This window comes from Artemia franciscana, chromosome 18, assembly GCF_032884065.1.
Source record: "Artemia franciscana chromosome 18, ASM3288406v1, whole genome shotgun sequence".
In the NCBI taxonomy this organism is placed as follows: domain Eukaryota; kingdom Metazoa; phylum Arthropoda; class Branchiopoda; order Anostraca; family Artemiidae; genus Artemia; species Artemia franciscana.
In genome coordinates, this window is record NC_088880.1 from 16,940,975 (window position 1) to 16,953,308 (window position 12,334).

At 35.0% G+C, this 12,334-nt stretch overlaps 1 protein-coding gene and 1 long non-coding RNA gene across 7 annotated transcripts in view; both read right to left on the minus strand.

The window, feature by feature from the left end:
- LOC136038970 (uncharacterized) overlaps window positions 1-8,847 on the minus strand; it is a 22,948-nt gene extending 14,101 nt beyond the window's left edge. The window contains exon 1 of the mRNA XM_065722489.1: window positions 8,826-8,847. Within this exon, the coding sequence (XP_065578561.1) occupies window positions 8,826-8,847 (22 nt within the window). The remainder of the gene's footprint in view (window positions 1-8,825) is intronic.
- The window catches only part of LOC136038681 (uncharacterized), a 142,582-nt gene that overhangs the window by 65,799 nt on the left and 64,449 nt on the right, over window positions 1-12,334 (minus strand). The gene's annotated exons all lie outside the window — the stretch shown is intronic.

Below are 12,334 nucleotides of genomic sequence, written 5' to 3' on the forward strand. Positions count from 1 at the left end.
GATTTGGCTCACCGCACAACGAAATTTGCATATCTTTTTTTGTCTAAATGGCTTTCTCATATTTTTGTTCTGACGATTTTGAAGAAAATGGGGTGGGGGAGGAGGTCTAGTTGCCCTCCAATTTTTGGTAACTTATAAAAGCACCTAGAACTTTGTATATTTGTATTACATATATGAGGGGGTTTGCCCTTTCGTCAATACCTCGCTCTTTACAGTAAAGCTTAAATTTTCTCCCGGTTCTTTAAGAATGACCCTAGAATCACCAAGTCCGTAGAATATTATAGTTGAAATTACTTTAGGCGGAAAGAGCGAGGTATTTAGGAGGAGATGAACTCCTCATATGCGTAATAATTTCTGTTCGTTTAAGTTTTAATGCTGCTCCTTATTATTTTTTCAGTGTTTTTTTTTTAATGATGCAAGAAAATCCTATGTCCCTTCATTGAATTTCTTTTCCCCCGTGACAAATTCCTCTAAGTAAAGATCCTTCAACGTAGCTCCCTCCCCTCTACCCCCCCCCCCCCCTCAGCCAAAACCCCTCAACCGTTGACTTTTAATTAAAAGGAATAGTTGTGGGAAAAGTCAAGGTCATGGCCAATTGTAGAAAAAGCCAAGACAGATTGTCCAATTAAGTGGGCATCAGGTCAAGGTAAAACACTGGTCAAAGTTTATAACTTGTAGCCCCTCCCCCGGGAACTATGGGGGAGTAAGTCGTCCCCAAAGACATCTTATTATGTTTTTTGACTATGCTTAAGAAAATGGCTATCTCAAAATTTTGATCTGTTGACTTGAGAAAAAAAATGAAAGTGGGAGGGGGCCTAGTGCCCTCCAATTTTTGGTCGCTTAAAAAGGGCACTGGAACTTTTCATTTTCATTAAAATAAGCCCTCTTGCGACACCCTAGGACCAATGGGTCGATACGATCACCCCTGGGAAAAAGAAAATAAATAAACACGCACCTTGATCAGTCTTCTGGCAAAACAATTCTATGACTTTTAGGGCGTGTTTCCCCCTTTTTTCCAAAGTAAGACAAATTTTCTCAGACTCTTATCTTTTGATGGGTAGGACTAAATTTAATTTAAATCCGATTTCTTTTGACGTATTTATTAGTATCAAAATTTCGTTTTTTTAGACTTTCGTTTACTATTGAGCCGGGTCGCTGTTTTTTTTTTCTATGGTTCTTTTCATTTTTTTTTAGAAAGGTGCTGCTTGGAGAACAAGATAAAGATAATTTGTCAAATGGATCAAAAATTTCAGAATAATTTTCAGCAAATCCTCTCATAGACGATTCAAATAAATTGGGAAACGGTGGTGGTTCTTACGGTGTTGATTGCCCCGATACGAATACTGAGATAGACTTATCTGGAATTCCAGATGGAAACTGCATTGTGAATCTAAGGTATTTCCTTGCTGAAGTAATTTCAGCATTCAGACACAAAATCAGTTGCGATCACGGAAAATTGATTATAAAGCAATTAGAAAAGAAAGGGCCTGAAAACTGAACTGAAAGTTAAGTGTAATAAGTGTAACTGGGAAAAGAGGATTAAAGGTGAACCAGAATGTCCAGCAACAAGCGTAAAAGAATATCTTTCAAGTTTTACGGGACCAGACACAGGTTGCTTTTTCCGAAAAAAAATCAAGTCTTAAAGGCTGCTTGAATTCGAAGGCTGTTTGGGGAGCCATGGGTAGTGGAGGAGGGTATTCTACACTGTGTGAATTCTTCGGGGTGCTTGGAGTGAAATCAATGTCACGAATAGTTTATTCCCGTATTGAAAGGCAGCTTGGTAATGCTTGGATGAATAGTTTGTCGGAAATTTTGCTAGAAAATGGACGAGAGGCCTTAAAATCAGCCATTCATGATGATAGGTATAAGGAGGACTCATACTGGACAAAAGTGATATGTGATGGAGGCTGGAATAAGCGTAGCAAAGGACACGATTATTCGGCCAAAGGATGTGTTGCAGTTATCATAGATGCATTTACGAAAAAACTGTTATATGTTGGCATAAAAAATAAATACTGTTATATATGTTTTTCTTCTGCAAACGCCAAAGTAATTCCCAAAGATCATTTCTGCTTTCTGAATTATAATTATAATTCTGAATTCTGAATTATAACAGAAATTCAAGGAGCATGGAAACAGATATTCTAGTTGAAGGCTTTCGTTCCAGTGAGGAGATGCACGGATTTACAGTTTTTAGAGTTTATCGGTGACGGTGATTCCAGTGTTTTTTATAAGCTAAAACAAAGTGTTTCCTACGGTTCCAACATACGGAAACATGAATGTGCAAATCACGTCACAAAAAACTATACAGCCCATCTATATAATTTGTGCAAAAATAAAAAAGGTTTGTACACAAAATGTCTTCCCCGAGGAATTATCCAGCAACTGACAAAAAATTTAAGGGGTGCGATAAAAATAAATTCTGAAAATAATGGAACAGCAGAAGAATTGAAAATCTTGTTAAAAAGAGGTCCGTACCATGTTTTCGGAAACCACACAAAATGTGATTCTGGCTGTCCTAAGATTGCTGAATTGACCGTGAATAGTAAAATAGAAGATCGGTGGAATAATTTTCCCCTGCACGTGTTTGAAGATGTTATGACAGAGGTCGATATTGTGTGTCGAAAAGCAGAGCAGCTTCGAAATGAGGCAACTACAAACTTAGCTGAAAGCTACATGTCAGTTGTTGCTAAATTCATCGGAGGAAAGCAAATAAGCCGGTCTAAACGAGGTTTCATATCATGCAAGAGATCATGGAGCAAGTCTTGCTTATAATTCAGGTCCAAAATGGCATCAATTAGCTTGGAAAAATATTTCGAAGCTTGAAGCCTTCTGGAATGAATCCTTACTTCCTGAAATTTTAGATTCAAGGGTTGCAAGGAATATGGAAATCAGAGAACCTATGTCTGTAAAATGTACAACAGCCCACCAACCGAAGGACTCAAGCTTGTCTCAAGAAATAAAAAGAGGAAAAAAAAGAAGGTTGAGTTGAGTTGAAGTGAACAGCAAGAAAAAAAACGCACAGAAGGGATCGGGGGAGAACAGTGAATTTACCAGGAACTCAATGCATGAAAACAGTGATTTTGAAGAAATAATTTGGTCTGATTTGGGATAGATAAATCTTCGTGTTTGATAAAAAAAATGTGTTAAAAAATATTGGCAAGGAAAATTATTTTTTCCTCCATAAATTTCTGTCTCATTCTTCGTCAATGTGCAAAAATAATGAAGGTTCTTATCTGGTCTGAAGTATATTAAATACATTTAATACAAACAATTTTAGTTTTTTTTAATAAATTTCTTGTATGTTACTTGGGCTTAATATTTGTGATTTTTATAGTTTTTCCTACAATTATTACGTTTTCTGTACAATTCGTTCATTTTTGGTATTTAATTAAAGCGTCATTAAGTTTCTTTCCGAAATCTTGTGCATCTCGCCCTAACACAAAATAACGTTAATGCCCTAATCTTATTACAAGGAACATAGCTTTCATCTTATTAATTCCAAAATACTGACAAAAAAAAAACCTATAAAAATCAAGGTGACTGGAAAGATATTGAAAATGAACTGAATGTGTAATGTATAATTATTTAGTGTTTAATATACTAATTACAGGAAGCATCAACAATTAAGGTGTACGGATTCTATTTAGCGATAATTTTTTCTTTTGGTTTACGGTTAGAAGGGAACTCTAGCCTAACTCCTATGGGCAGTAATTTGTGTCCTTTTTGGTTTAACTTTAGCACTCATTTTAATTTTCCAATCGTTTAGGATTTAATTATTTGTATATAGCAGTACCCATTTCTTTTATGTTTGGTATAATTATTTATTTTTATTTCTCTTCATTTTCAGTCAATTATGCATAGACAGTAATGTTTGACCGTTTCACATTTAGATCATTGAAGATTTTATTTTCTGTCCGTCTGTTTCAAATGGCTTTTTAATTTTCAATTACTTAACTCACTAGCCTAATTGTATAATGTACATTCCCAGATTGCTATGAAATCACGATCTTGTATCAGACTTAGCAGACATCTGCCATGCTTGGGATACTTGTGTCATGCTTGGCACAGATCATTCACTCTTAGTACTGTTCTCACAGTTCCGCTATGCTTGGCACACTTCTTCCATGCTTGGTACTAGCCCCCTGAGGTATATGATTTCTGAGAGTGAAAAACCTCTCAAACATTCATCCTTTTTCTTTGGGTAGTTTACTTTTGCATGTGCGGACTGTTTATTTTCGTTGTTGTATTTTAATGGGGGCAGATACGATGGACAAGGGTTTTTAAATTCCTTTTGGGAAATCCCGAACTTTTTACTGTTATCGCTTTTCTTCTATTTCAATAAAAATTCTTTTTTTATGTGATTTAACCCGTATGCGCCTGAGAGGCTATATTTCTTCCAAAATAAGTTAATTAGTACGGGTATGCATTGAGTTTTTCGTTTTACACAAACTTTTCCTCTTGTTATCTTCCCAATAAATTAGTTTTATTTCCATCAATTCTGTTTATATGCTACTTTTTCATAGTAAATTTATGATCGAATGGCGGATTAGTCTTCTTAGTTATTTAGCAGGATGAGATTGAGGAGCACAAAAACACAAACGTACGCAAACACAGGAACAAGTCTACACACACACATCAAATTACCAATTACGCACTTATTGTTTGATGCAAGCTGTGCTAGAGTTTTGTTCGCAGGAATTCTTCAATTCAATTCAATCATATATATTTAAATAAAAACACATAATTACATGTACATAATCTGCCAGGAAAGCACAAAAGTGCTTGACTAGGGCAGAAACTTAACTAAGAATAATTAAACAATCAACTAACAGAAACAACGAATCAACTGGATTTATCAAAAAAGAAAAAAAAAGAGAAAAAAGGGGAGTGACGAAGAGAAAGAAAAGAAAAAAAAAGAAAAGAAAAGAAAAGACCGAAAAGAGGAGGACCGCATGATATTCAAATCTAAACAGTATTTCTGGAACGACCCTTCACTGCTCGCTTGAAGGTAGTAAGGTTATTTGAGTTCCGGATTTCCAAGGGGATTGAATTCAGATAGCTGCTGCATATCCGTAGAAAGTCCTTTGCGAAAGCCAAGTTGGGTATCGCACAGAAGATTCTACTCCTGGAGGTAATCATACATTCTTTCATGGACTACTTTCTCATAAATCTTCGAAAAAAAAGGTAAAATAGAAATGGGTCGGTAATTACTCGGTTCATTTTTTGACTTCCCTTTGTGAAGGGGTAGCACTCGGGCTAATTTAAGTCTTTCTGGAAAAGTTCCCTCTTCAAGTGATAAATTAATCAGATGAGTCAAAAATAGAAATAACAATTGTTTTTGTTGCTTTAACGATACTTCATCTACTCCACAGGAATTGTTATTTCATACACATAATTATTTCATTTATTTCATTTTCATCACAATTTGTAAAAAGGAATTCAGAAGTAACATGACGAGGTTTAAGTTTGGGGGACCGGTGGACTTCGAGAACTGAAGATTAAAAGAAAATAGCCAGGTGGGTGTAACACCCACCTGGCCAACTGCTTGCAATTCTCAATACCCAAGGGTTCTCCCATTAGCCAAACAATTTTCATTTCCAAACGGACTCGGTCTCGGTTGAGGTTTGGGAGAGTTCACGCTTTACATTTCAAAACAGACACCCATCTCGAAAATAAAAGATTTGTCTACTTTTCGTACAAGTTCTACCATTTGCATTCAATGCACATCGAATCAAAATCTCTGAGCGAAAAAATATAGGATTACCCTTTAAATTGATGTGCAAAAGAAAACACTATTTTTAGCTCAGCAGTGGGGTATATTTTCTTTTACATAACCTGTTCATCTAAATTAATCTCCGTAGAATCTAACGTGCTTTTACTAAACAAACATCTTTTGTTTTTTTCTCCCACTTGTTTATGTTTTTGTCAAGTCTCATAAACGAGGTTTGCTATCGAATAGATACTAGCAGTGGCGTTATTAAGATTCTTAGAATCTGTTTCAGAAATTGGGCGGGAACAAAAAAAGACCATTAGCCTTAAAGCCAGGGGCTACTTATTGAGAAAAAGGAGTAAATTCTTACCAAAACAACGTATTTTATAATTTGTTGAAAATAAATGTCCGTTTCAGCGATATAATTATTTGGGTGATAAAAACCCATGACTAAATGCCCTTTTTCGTGAGCTGGAATGAAGGGTTAGATTAGCTTTCCATTTTTATCTCGTTATTTGCCTGATACTGCGAAGTGTCTCGGGATAGTGACTTTTAGCACACATTCAAATATGACACTGACGACTCTTACAAAATCAATACTGATATCGATTAATAACGCTGAATTATAGATGGAAACTTATATGATAATGGAAGCCTGGTCAATATTTTAAATATCGTCGTTTAACTGCCATTGTTTGCGAGAAGTCTTTGCAAATTTCACTAGCCAGTCTTACTTTTCAAAGTTTTTCTTTGCGACTGGGACTTTTTCGTGGCTAAGACGTCGACTTTTACGAATAGCCCCTTAAGATATGCCCCAATCTCTGATAATAGCAATCGAACATTTGGGGAGTAGTTTTATCTCTTTCGCTTGAAAACTTAATTTTGTCTATAGCCTAATTCTTTAGTAAGAATAGCATTTTCTATATAGATTCACTGATCACTCAACCAATTTAACTCAGCAATATTCACTCAGCCAATTTAACTAGATCAAAATGCTCGAAACATTTAGACAAAAACTATGCGAACCTTTTCTAAATAAACTTTACTGATGAACCTCTTGTTTATCGCCAAAAATTCTAAATTTAAACAGATGGTGAGTAATGAAATCATTGGTGACTGTTGTATCATCACCTAATGTGTAGTTATTTTACTTTTCTACTATGCTGAATCAAATGGCTTTGATCTATTTGATCTATTTGGAGAAATAGGGGTGCGAGAGTGGGGCACTTAAAAATAGCTCTTGAACTTTTGATTTCCATTCAAATTTTTCCGTTCAAAATTTCATTACTCACCATCTGTTTAAAACTTCATAACCTAAAAACGACCAAAAGAAAATACAAGAAAATACTTGTCAGCCAGCTAAGATGGGTTGAACGGGCAAAAAAGTATTCCGTTCAAAACTTCATAACCTAAAACGACCAAAAGAAAATACAAGAAAATACTTGTCAGCCAGCTAAGATGGGTTGAACGGCAAAAAAGTATTTCTGTTTTGATGACCTTACTAATTTAAAGTGTACCTAATCTTTTAATAGACTATGTTGTGTAATCGATTGTCTCAAGGCGATGTGTTTTAAATCAGGTATGTATGCACTCAGGGGGAGAATATACAAATAACAATACATATTAAATGTGAAAATATACCCCCTCCCCAAAGACACTCTTATACTTATTGCTCCAAATCGCTTATATATAATTTATTGGGTCTGTATTACTATCATCTATTCCGAACCCAATTTTTACAAATGTTAATAAAAAAAGGTATAAAGAAATTAATGAAAAAAATTCATATAAATTACAAAGAACAATTTTGCAGCCATTAATAATGCTAAAATTAATACTGTAATAATTACACCCCTCTTTCACAGTCCAGGTTTTCAGCTTGGTCAGTCAACTTTGAACATGCGTCATTGCTGGCTGATGACTTACAACTAAGTTACCGATTGACTTCATATTCCAAAAAATTATATTTCATATCTTTGGTACTATATGATATGGCTAACTAATGTTATAATACATGTTTGGTTTGACCCTATTTTTAGTCATTAAATGGTCCTTACTCTTTTGATGCCAAACTTTTAACAGCACTCAGTCTTACTGGTCTCTTTTTAACAATATCCAAGAGTACGTTTTAGAATATTCTTAGATTTCCACATATATTCCAATTAGAAGTGACCGGTTTTCCCGCTTTGAACTCACTTCCGGAGCATAAATCTACTCCTCTTAATCAAACTTAAAACTGAAAGAATCGGCTTCACCAATTGATTGCTTCAATAATTATATTTGAAGTATTAGTCGATTTTTTCATTTTGTAATTACCATTCTATTAATTTAACACAAAGATGCGCTACTTCTTTTTGTAATATAAAAAAAAACCTTTCCAGGACTATGATCTTGAGCAAGATCATCTTTCCAATTAACTCAAACATTCTATCAGGGTTCCTAAAATAATTCCTTTCTTTAGGATCGGCATGTAGCAAGTACACGATAATCTGTCAGCATACAAAATAAGAAAGTTTCACTTAAACAAGCTTAGATTTTTGTATTGAATTTTTAATAAAATGAAGCAAATAAAGTGACTGTAATTCTTTTTTTTGTGTTTCTTGAGTCAGGAAGCGGCGCCTTGGCTGAGGAGGAGAGGCCACACAAGGAGTAGAAGAGCTTAGATGAGCAGTAAATTCGTTTAGCAAGGGATGAGCAAAAAATATAATAGATTTGAAAATGTTAAGGGTTCCATTTCTTTTAAAACATGAAAAGGGGAGATAAAAAAGAATAAACAAAAGTTTTACTGAAAATTAACTTTACTTAAGGTTGAGAACCCTTGGTTTTTATTTAAACTTTATAATTATAAGGGGCCACGTCTGCTGCAACGCCTTTTTCTGTGAAAATAAATGCTATCACACAAAAAGACGGCAACAGGTATACAGACCTTACTGATTTAGTTTCGAAAATTTACTGCTCAGCTCTCAATTTTCAACCTAGAAAAGAAAAAGAACGTTAATCGTTTAGAGATAAAAGATAGAAATGGAGATAAAATAAAGGCTAATTATTCAAATTTCTTTTTTTCTGTTTAAATATTTTAACTGAGATTATATGAAAAGTTTTTTAGTCTTACATTCAAAAGGTTCTTGGACCATTTTTGACGTAACACCTGAAATTAGGTATTCTCGTCTTACACACCACTGCCGTTCTATGACGAACAAATACATTTTCAAGTGGGGATAAATCCATTATTTAGAGTTAGCGTTTTCCAAGACCCCCCCCCCGGATATATCGGATAAGACTATTTCTAATCTGGTCCCTGGTCAGAAGATTATGACTAAATTTGCAGTTTGATCAAGCATTGTAAAGATAATCATAAATCTAGTAATCATTTTTTTTTAGCTGCATCCGATTCATCTTAGTCGAGCAAGTGAAGCTTAGTCCTTTTGACGATTTGCTGGGGGATTAGCAAATTTATATACGGAATTTTTCTTATTATTTTTCATCCGTACTTTTTTTTTATTGAGGTGGAGAGGAGAGGAGGGGATAGGAGAGGAGAGAGAGAGAGAGAGAAAGAGAGAGAGAGACATTATTGATTAAATAAATAAAGGAGCAATGTGAATGGGCCATCGGGTTAAGATCATAATTCTAATCTGGGTTTAAGGAAGACTACAACCACCACTGATCATCTTTAGCCAATCTTTTCTATTAACCTGTTATTGTGCTCTAAAAAAAACAACTTAAGAGTAAAAGATTCAAATCCTATTGCATTTGTTGTTTTTCTTCGATAGGATTCGGAAAGTCACAGACGTCGATTTCCTATAAATTATCTTAAAAACCTTCTCACACAGGAATGTAAGGGCATGTTTAATATTACATTTGAACATACTTGCAAGCAATACACGCATTCAGTGTTCTGGTTCAAGTTATTTCAGATTTATATATTATTACTTGAGAAATCATTGAAAGACGAAAATTTATAGCTTCTTGTATTTTGAAAATCACAGGGCGATAAGATTTTAGTTTAGACATCTATGAAAGAAGTACGTAAAAAAGAATTTTAAAACCCAAAGTTCCACTGGGCATTGTTCCGTTTATTGATCCCAATCCCTATCGCATAATTAGCATATTAATCTTACAGCTGTTTATAAGTTGAATATTAGTAATACAAAATACACTTCTAATACCAAATTGTAAATTGGCCCTACAATTGTTTACTGATTAACAGACTATTGAGTAATTTCAATAGCTGAAAAATGCTGGACAATAAAGCTGGTTATAGCTTGTCATGTGAATTTGATGAAAATAATAAGTTTTCAGGTAAGTTGTAGCGTTAGCATATAGAAAAAAAGGTTATAGGCGATTTTCATTGCTCAGGATAATCAAAGAGACAGATCATGTGGATCTGTCTCTTATTTTAGTTCAAATAATTCGCAAAATACCTAATATAAGCAGAATAATCACACAAAAAAAAGTATTACCGTTCGGAAGTTAAAAATACTTCATTTTTTCTAGTTTTTCCGATTTAAAGGCCCCCCCCCCAGATGGTCGAATTGGGGAAAATATAATTTCTATTTTAATCTGGTCAGGTTCCTGATACGCCTGCCAAATTTCATCGCCCTAGCTTACCTGTAAGTGCCTAGACTAGCAAAACCGGGACCGACAAATCCGACCAACAGAACTTGCGATCGCTATATGTCACTTAGTAGATACTAAGTGTCATGAAAATTACGATATTTCATCAATCAGAGAGACCTAATTAGTTTTTCCAGAGCAACCAAAATTTGTGGTAAATTTAAAACCTAATTTAAATATACTTCTAAAATACAGTCTTGACGCACAGCTATAATTAGGAAACAACTATCCAATTATTATAAAATATAATTATTCATTAGTTTATTCTGATAGTTACACATTCTTACATTCAGCTGTGCAGTTTTTAATGACACTTAATAGTTAGACAAAGGTCTGAAAAGCTGCTTCTTCAGGTTCTTTTCTTCTTCTTTTTTAATAACAATTAGAAGTTAGACAAGGAAAGCATAGCCAGTACTTTAATAGCGGGTAATATTCAAATTCATTAAATGCTGACAAGCTCCGCGTTTTTAAGTTATTAAATTGCTGATAGTTTTTCAAATCATACTGGGAAATAACCTGGAAAATTCCCCTTATATAAATCCCCCAGACAATTCCCTACTCGCTGAAAATAAAATTCCCTACTCGCTGAAATACCCCGCAAATTTCTACTTATTTCGTAAAAAAAAAAAAAAAATCATTAAGTAATTTCTGATCATTTTTCAAATCATGCTGGAAATCCCCTCTCCCCAAAGTGAAAAAAAATCCCTTTTTGGGAAGTCCCTTCCACCAGAAAATCCTGAAGAAATGGTGGAAATGGGAGGGGTGTTGGTTGCCCTCAAATCACACCCAACTATTAACAGGAGCTAAGATCTCATATGGCACTTGTGACGAGGCAAGAAGAGCTAAGAGCCGAGAACTCATATGGTAAGAGCTCTAATAAAATTCTAAGAATCAATAGATTGATTTAAAATAAGAGCTCTTAGTCACGATTGTCCTTCTAAATATCAAAATTCATTAAGATCCGATCTCCCACTCGCAAGTTATAAATACCAAAATTTTTCTAATTTTTCCTCTCCCTTTAGCCCTCCAGATGGTCGAATCCGGGAAAACAACTTTACGAAGTCAATTTGTCCAGCTCCCTGACACACCCTATCAATTTTCATCGTCCTAGCACGTCCAAAGGCACCAAACTCGCCAAATCACTGAACCCCTCCCCCCAATTCAACCAAAGAGAGCGAATCCAGTACGGTTCCGTCAATCACATATCAAGGAAATTTACTTATTCTATCCACCAAGCTTCATCCCGATTCCTCCACTCCAAGTGTTTTCCAAGATTTCCCCCTCCAACTCCCTCAATGTCAAAAGATCTGGTTGGGATTTGAAATAAGAGCTCTGAGACATGAATTCCTTCTAACTATCAAATTTCATTAAGATCCGATCACCTATTCGTAAAATAAAAATACCCCAATGTTCACGATTTCCAAGAATTCTGGTTTCCCCCTCCAACTCCCCCCAATGTCACAGGATCTGGTCGGAATTTAAAATTAGAGCTTTAAAGCGCAAGACCCTTCTAAATATCAAATTTTATTAAAATCTGGTCACCGTTTCGTAAGTTACAAATACCTCAATTTTCAAAATTATCCCCCCCCCCGCAACTCCACCAAAGAGAGCAGATCCGGTCCGATTATCTCAGTCACTTGTCTTAGACAGGATTTTATTCTTCCCATCCAGTTTCCTCCTGATCTCACCGCTTTAAGTATTTTCCAAGATTTCCGGTTCCCCTCAACTGCCCCCCCCCAATTACGCTGGATCCAGTTGAGATTTAAAATAAGAGATCTGAGTCACGAGGTCCTTCTAAATATGAAGCTTCATGAAGATCCGATCACTCCTTCGTAAGTAAAAATACGTCATTTTTTTCTAATTTTTCAGAAGTAACTCCCCTCCTCCAATAGAGCGGATCCGTTCCAATTATTTAAATCACGTATCTAAGACTTCTGCTTATTTTTCTCACCAAGTTTCATCCCGATCCCTTCAATCTAAGCGTTTTCCATGATTTTAGGTTCCCCC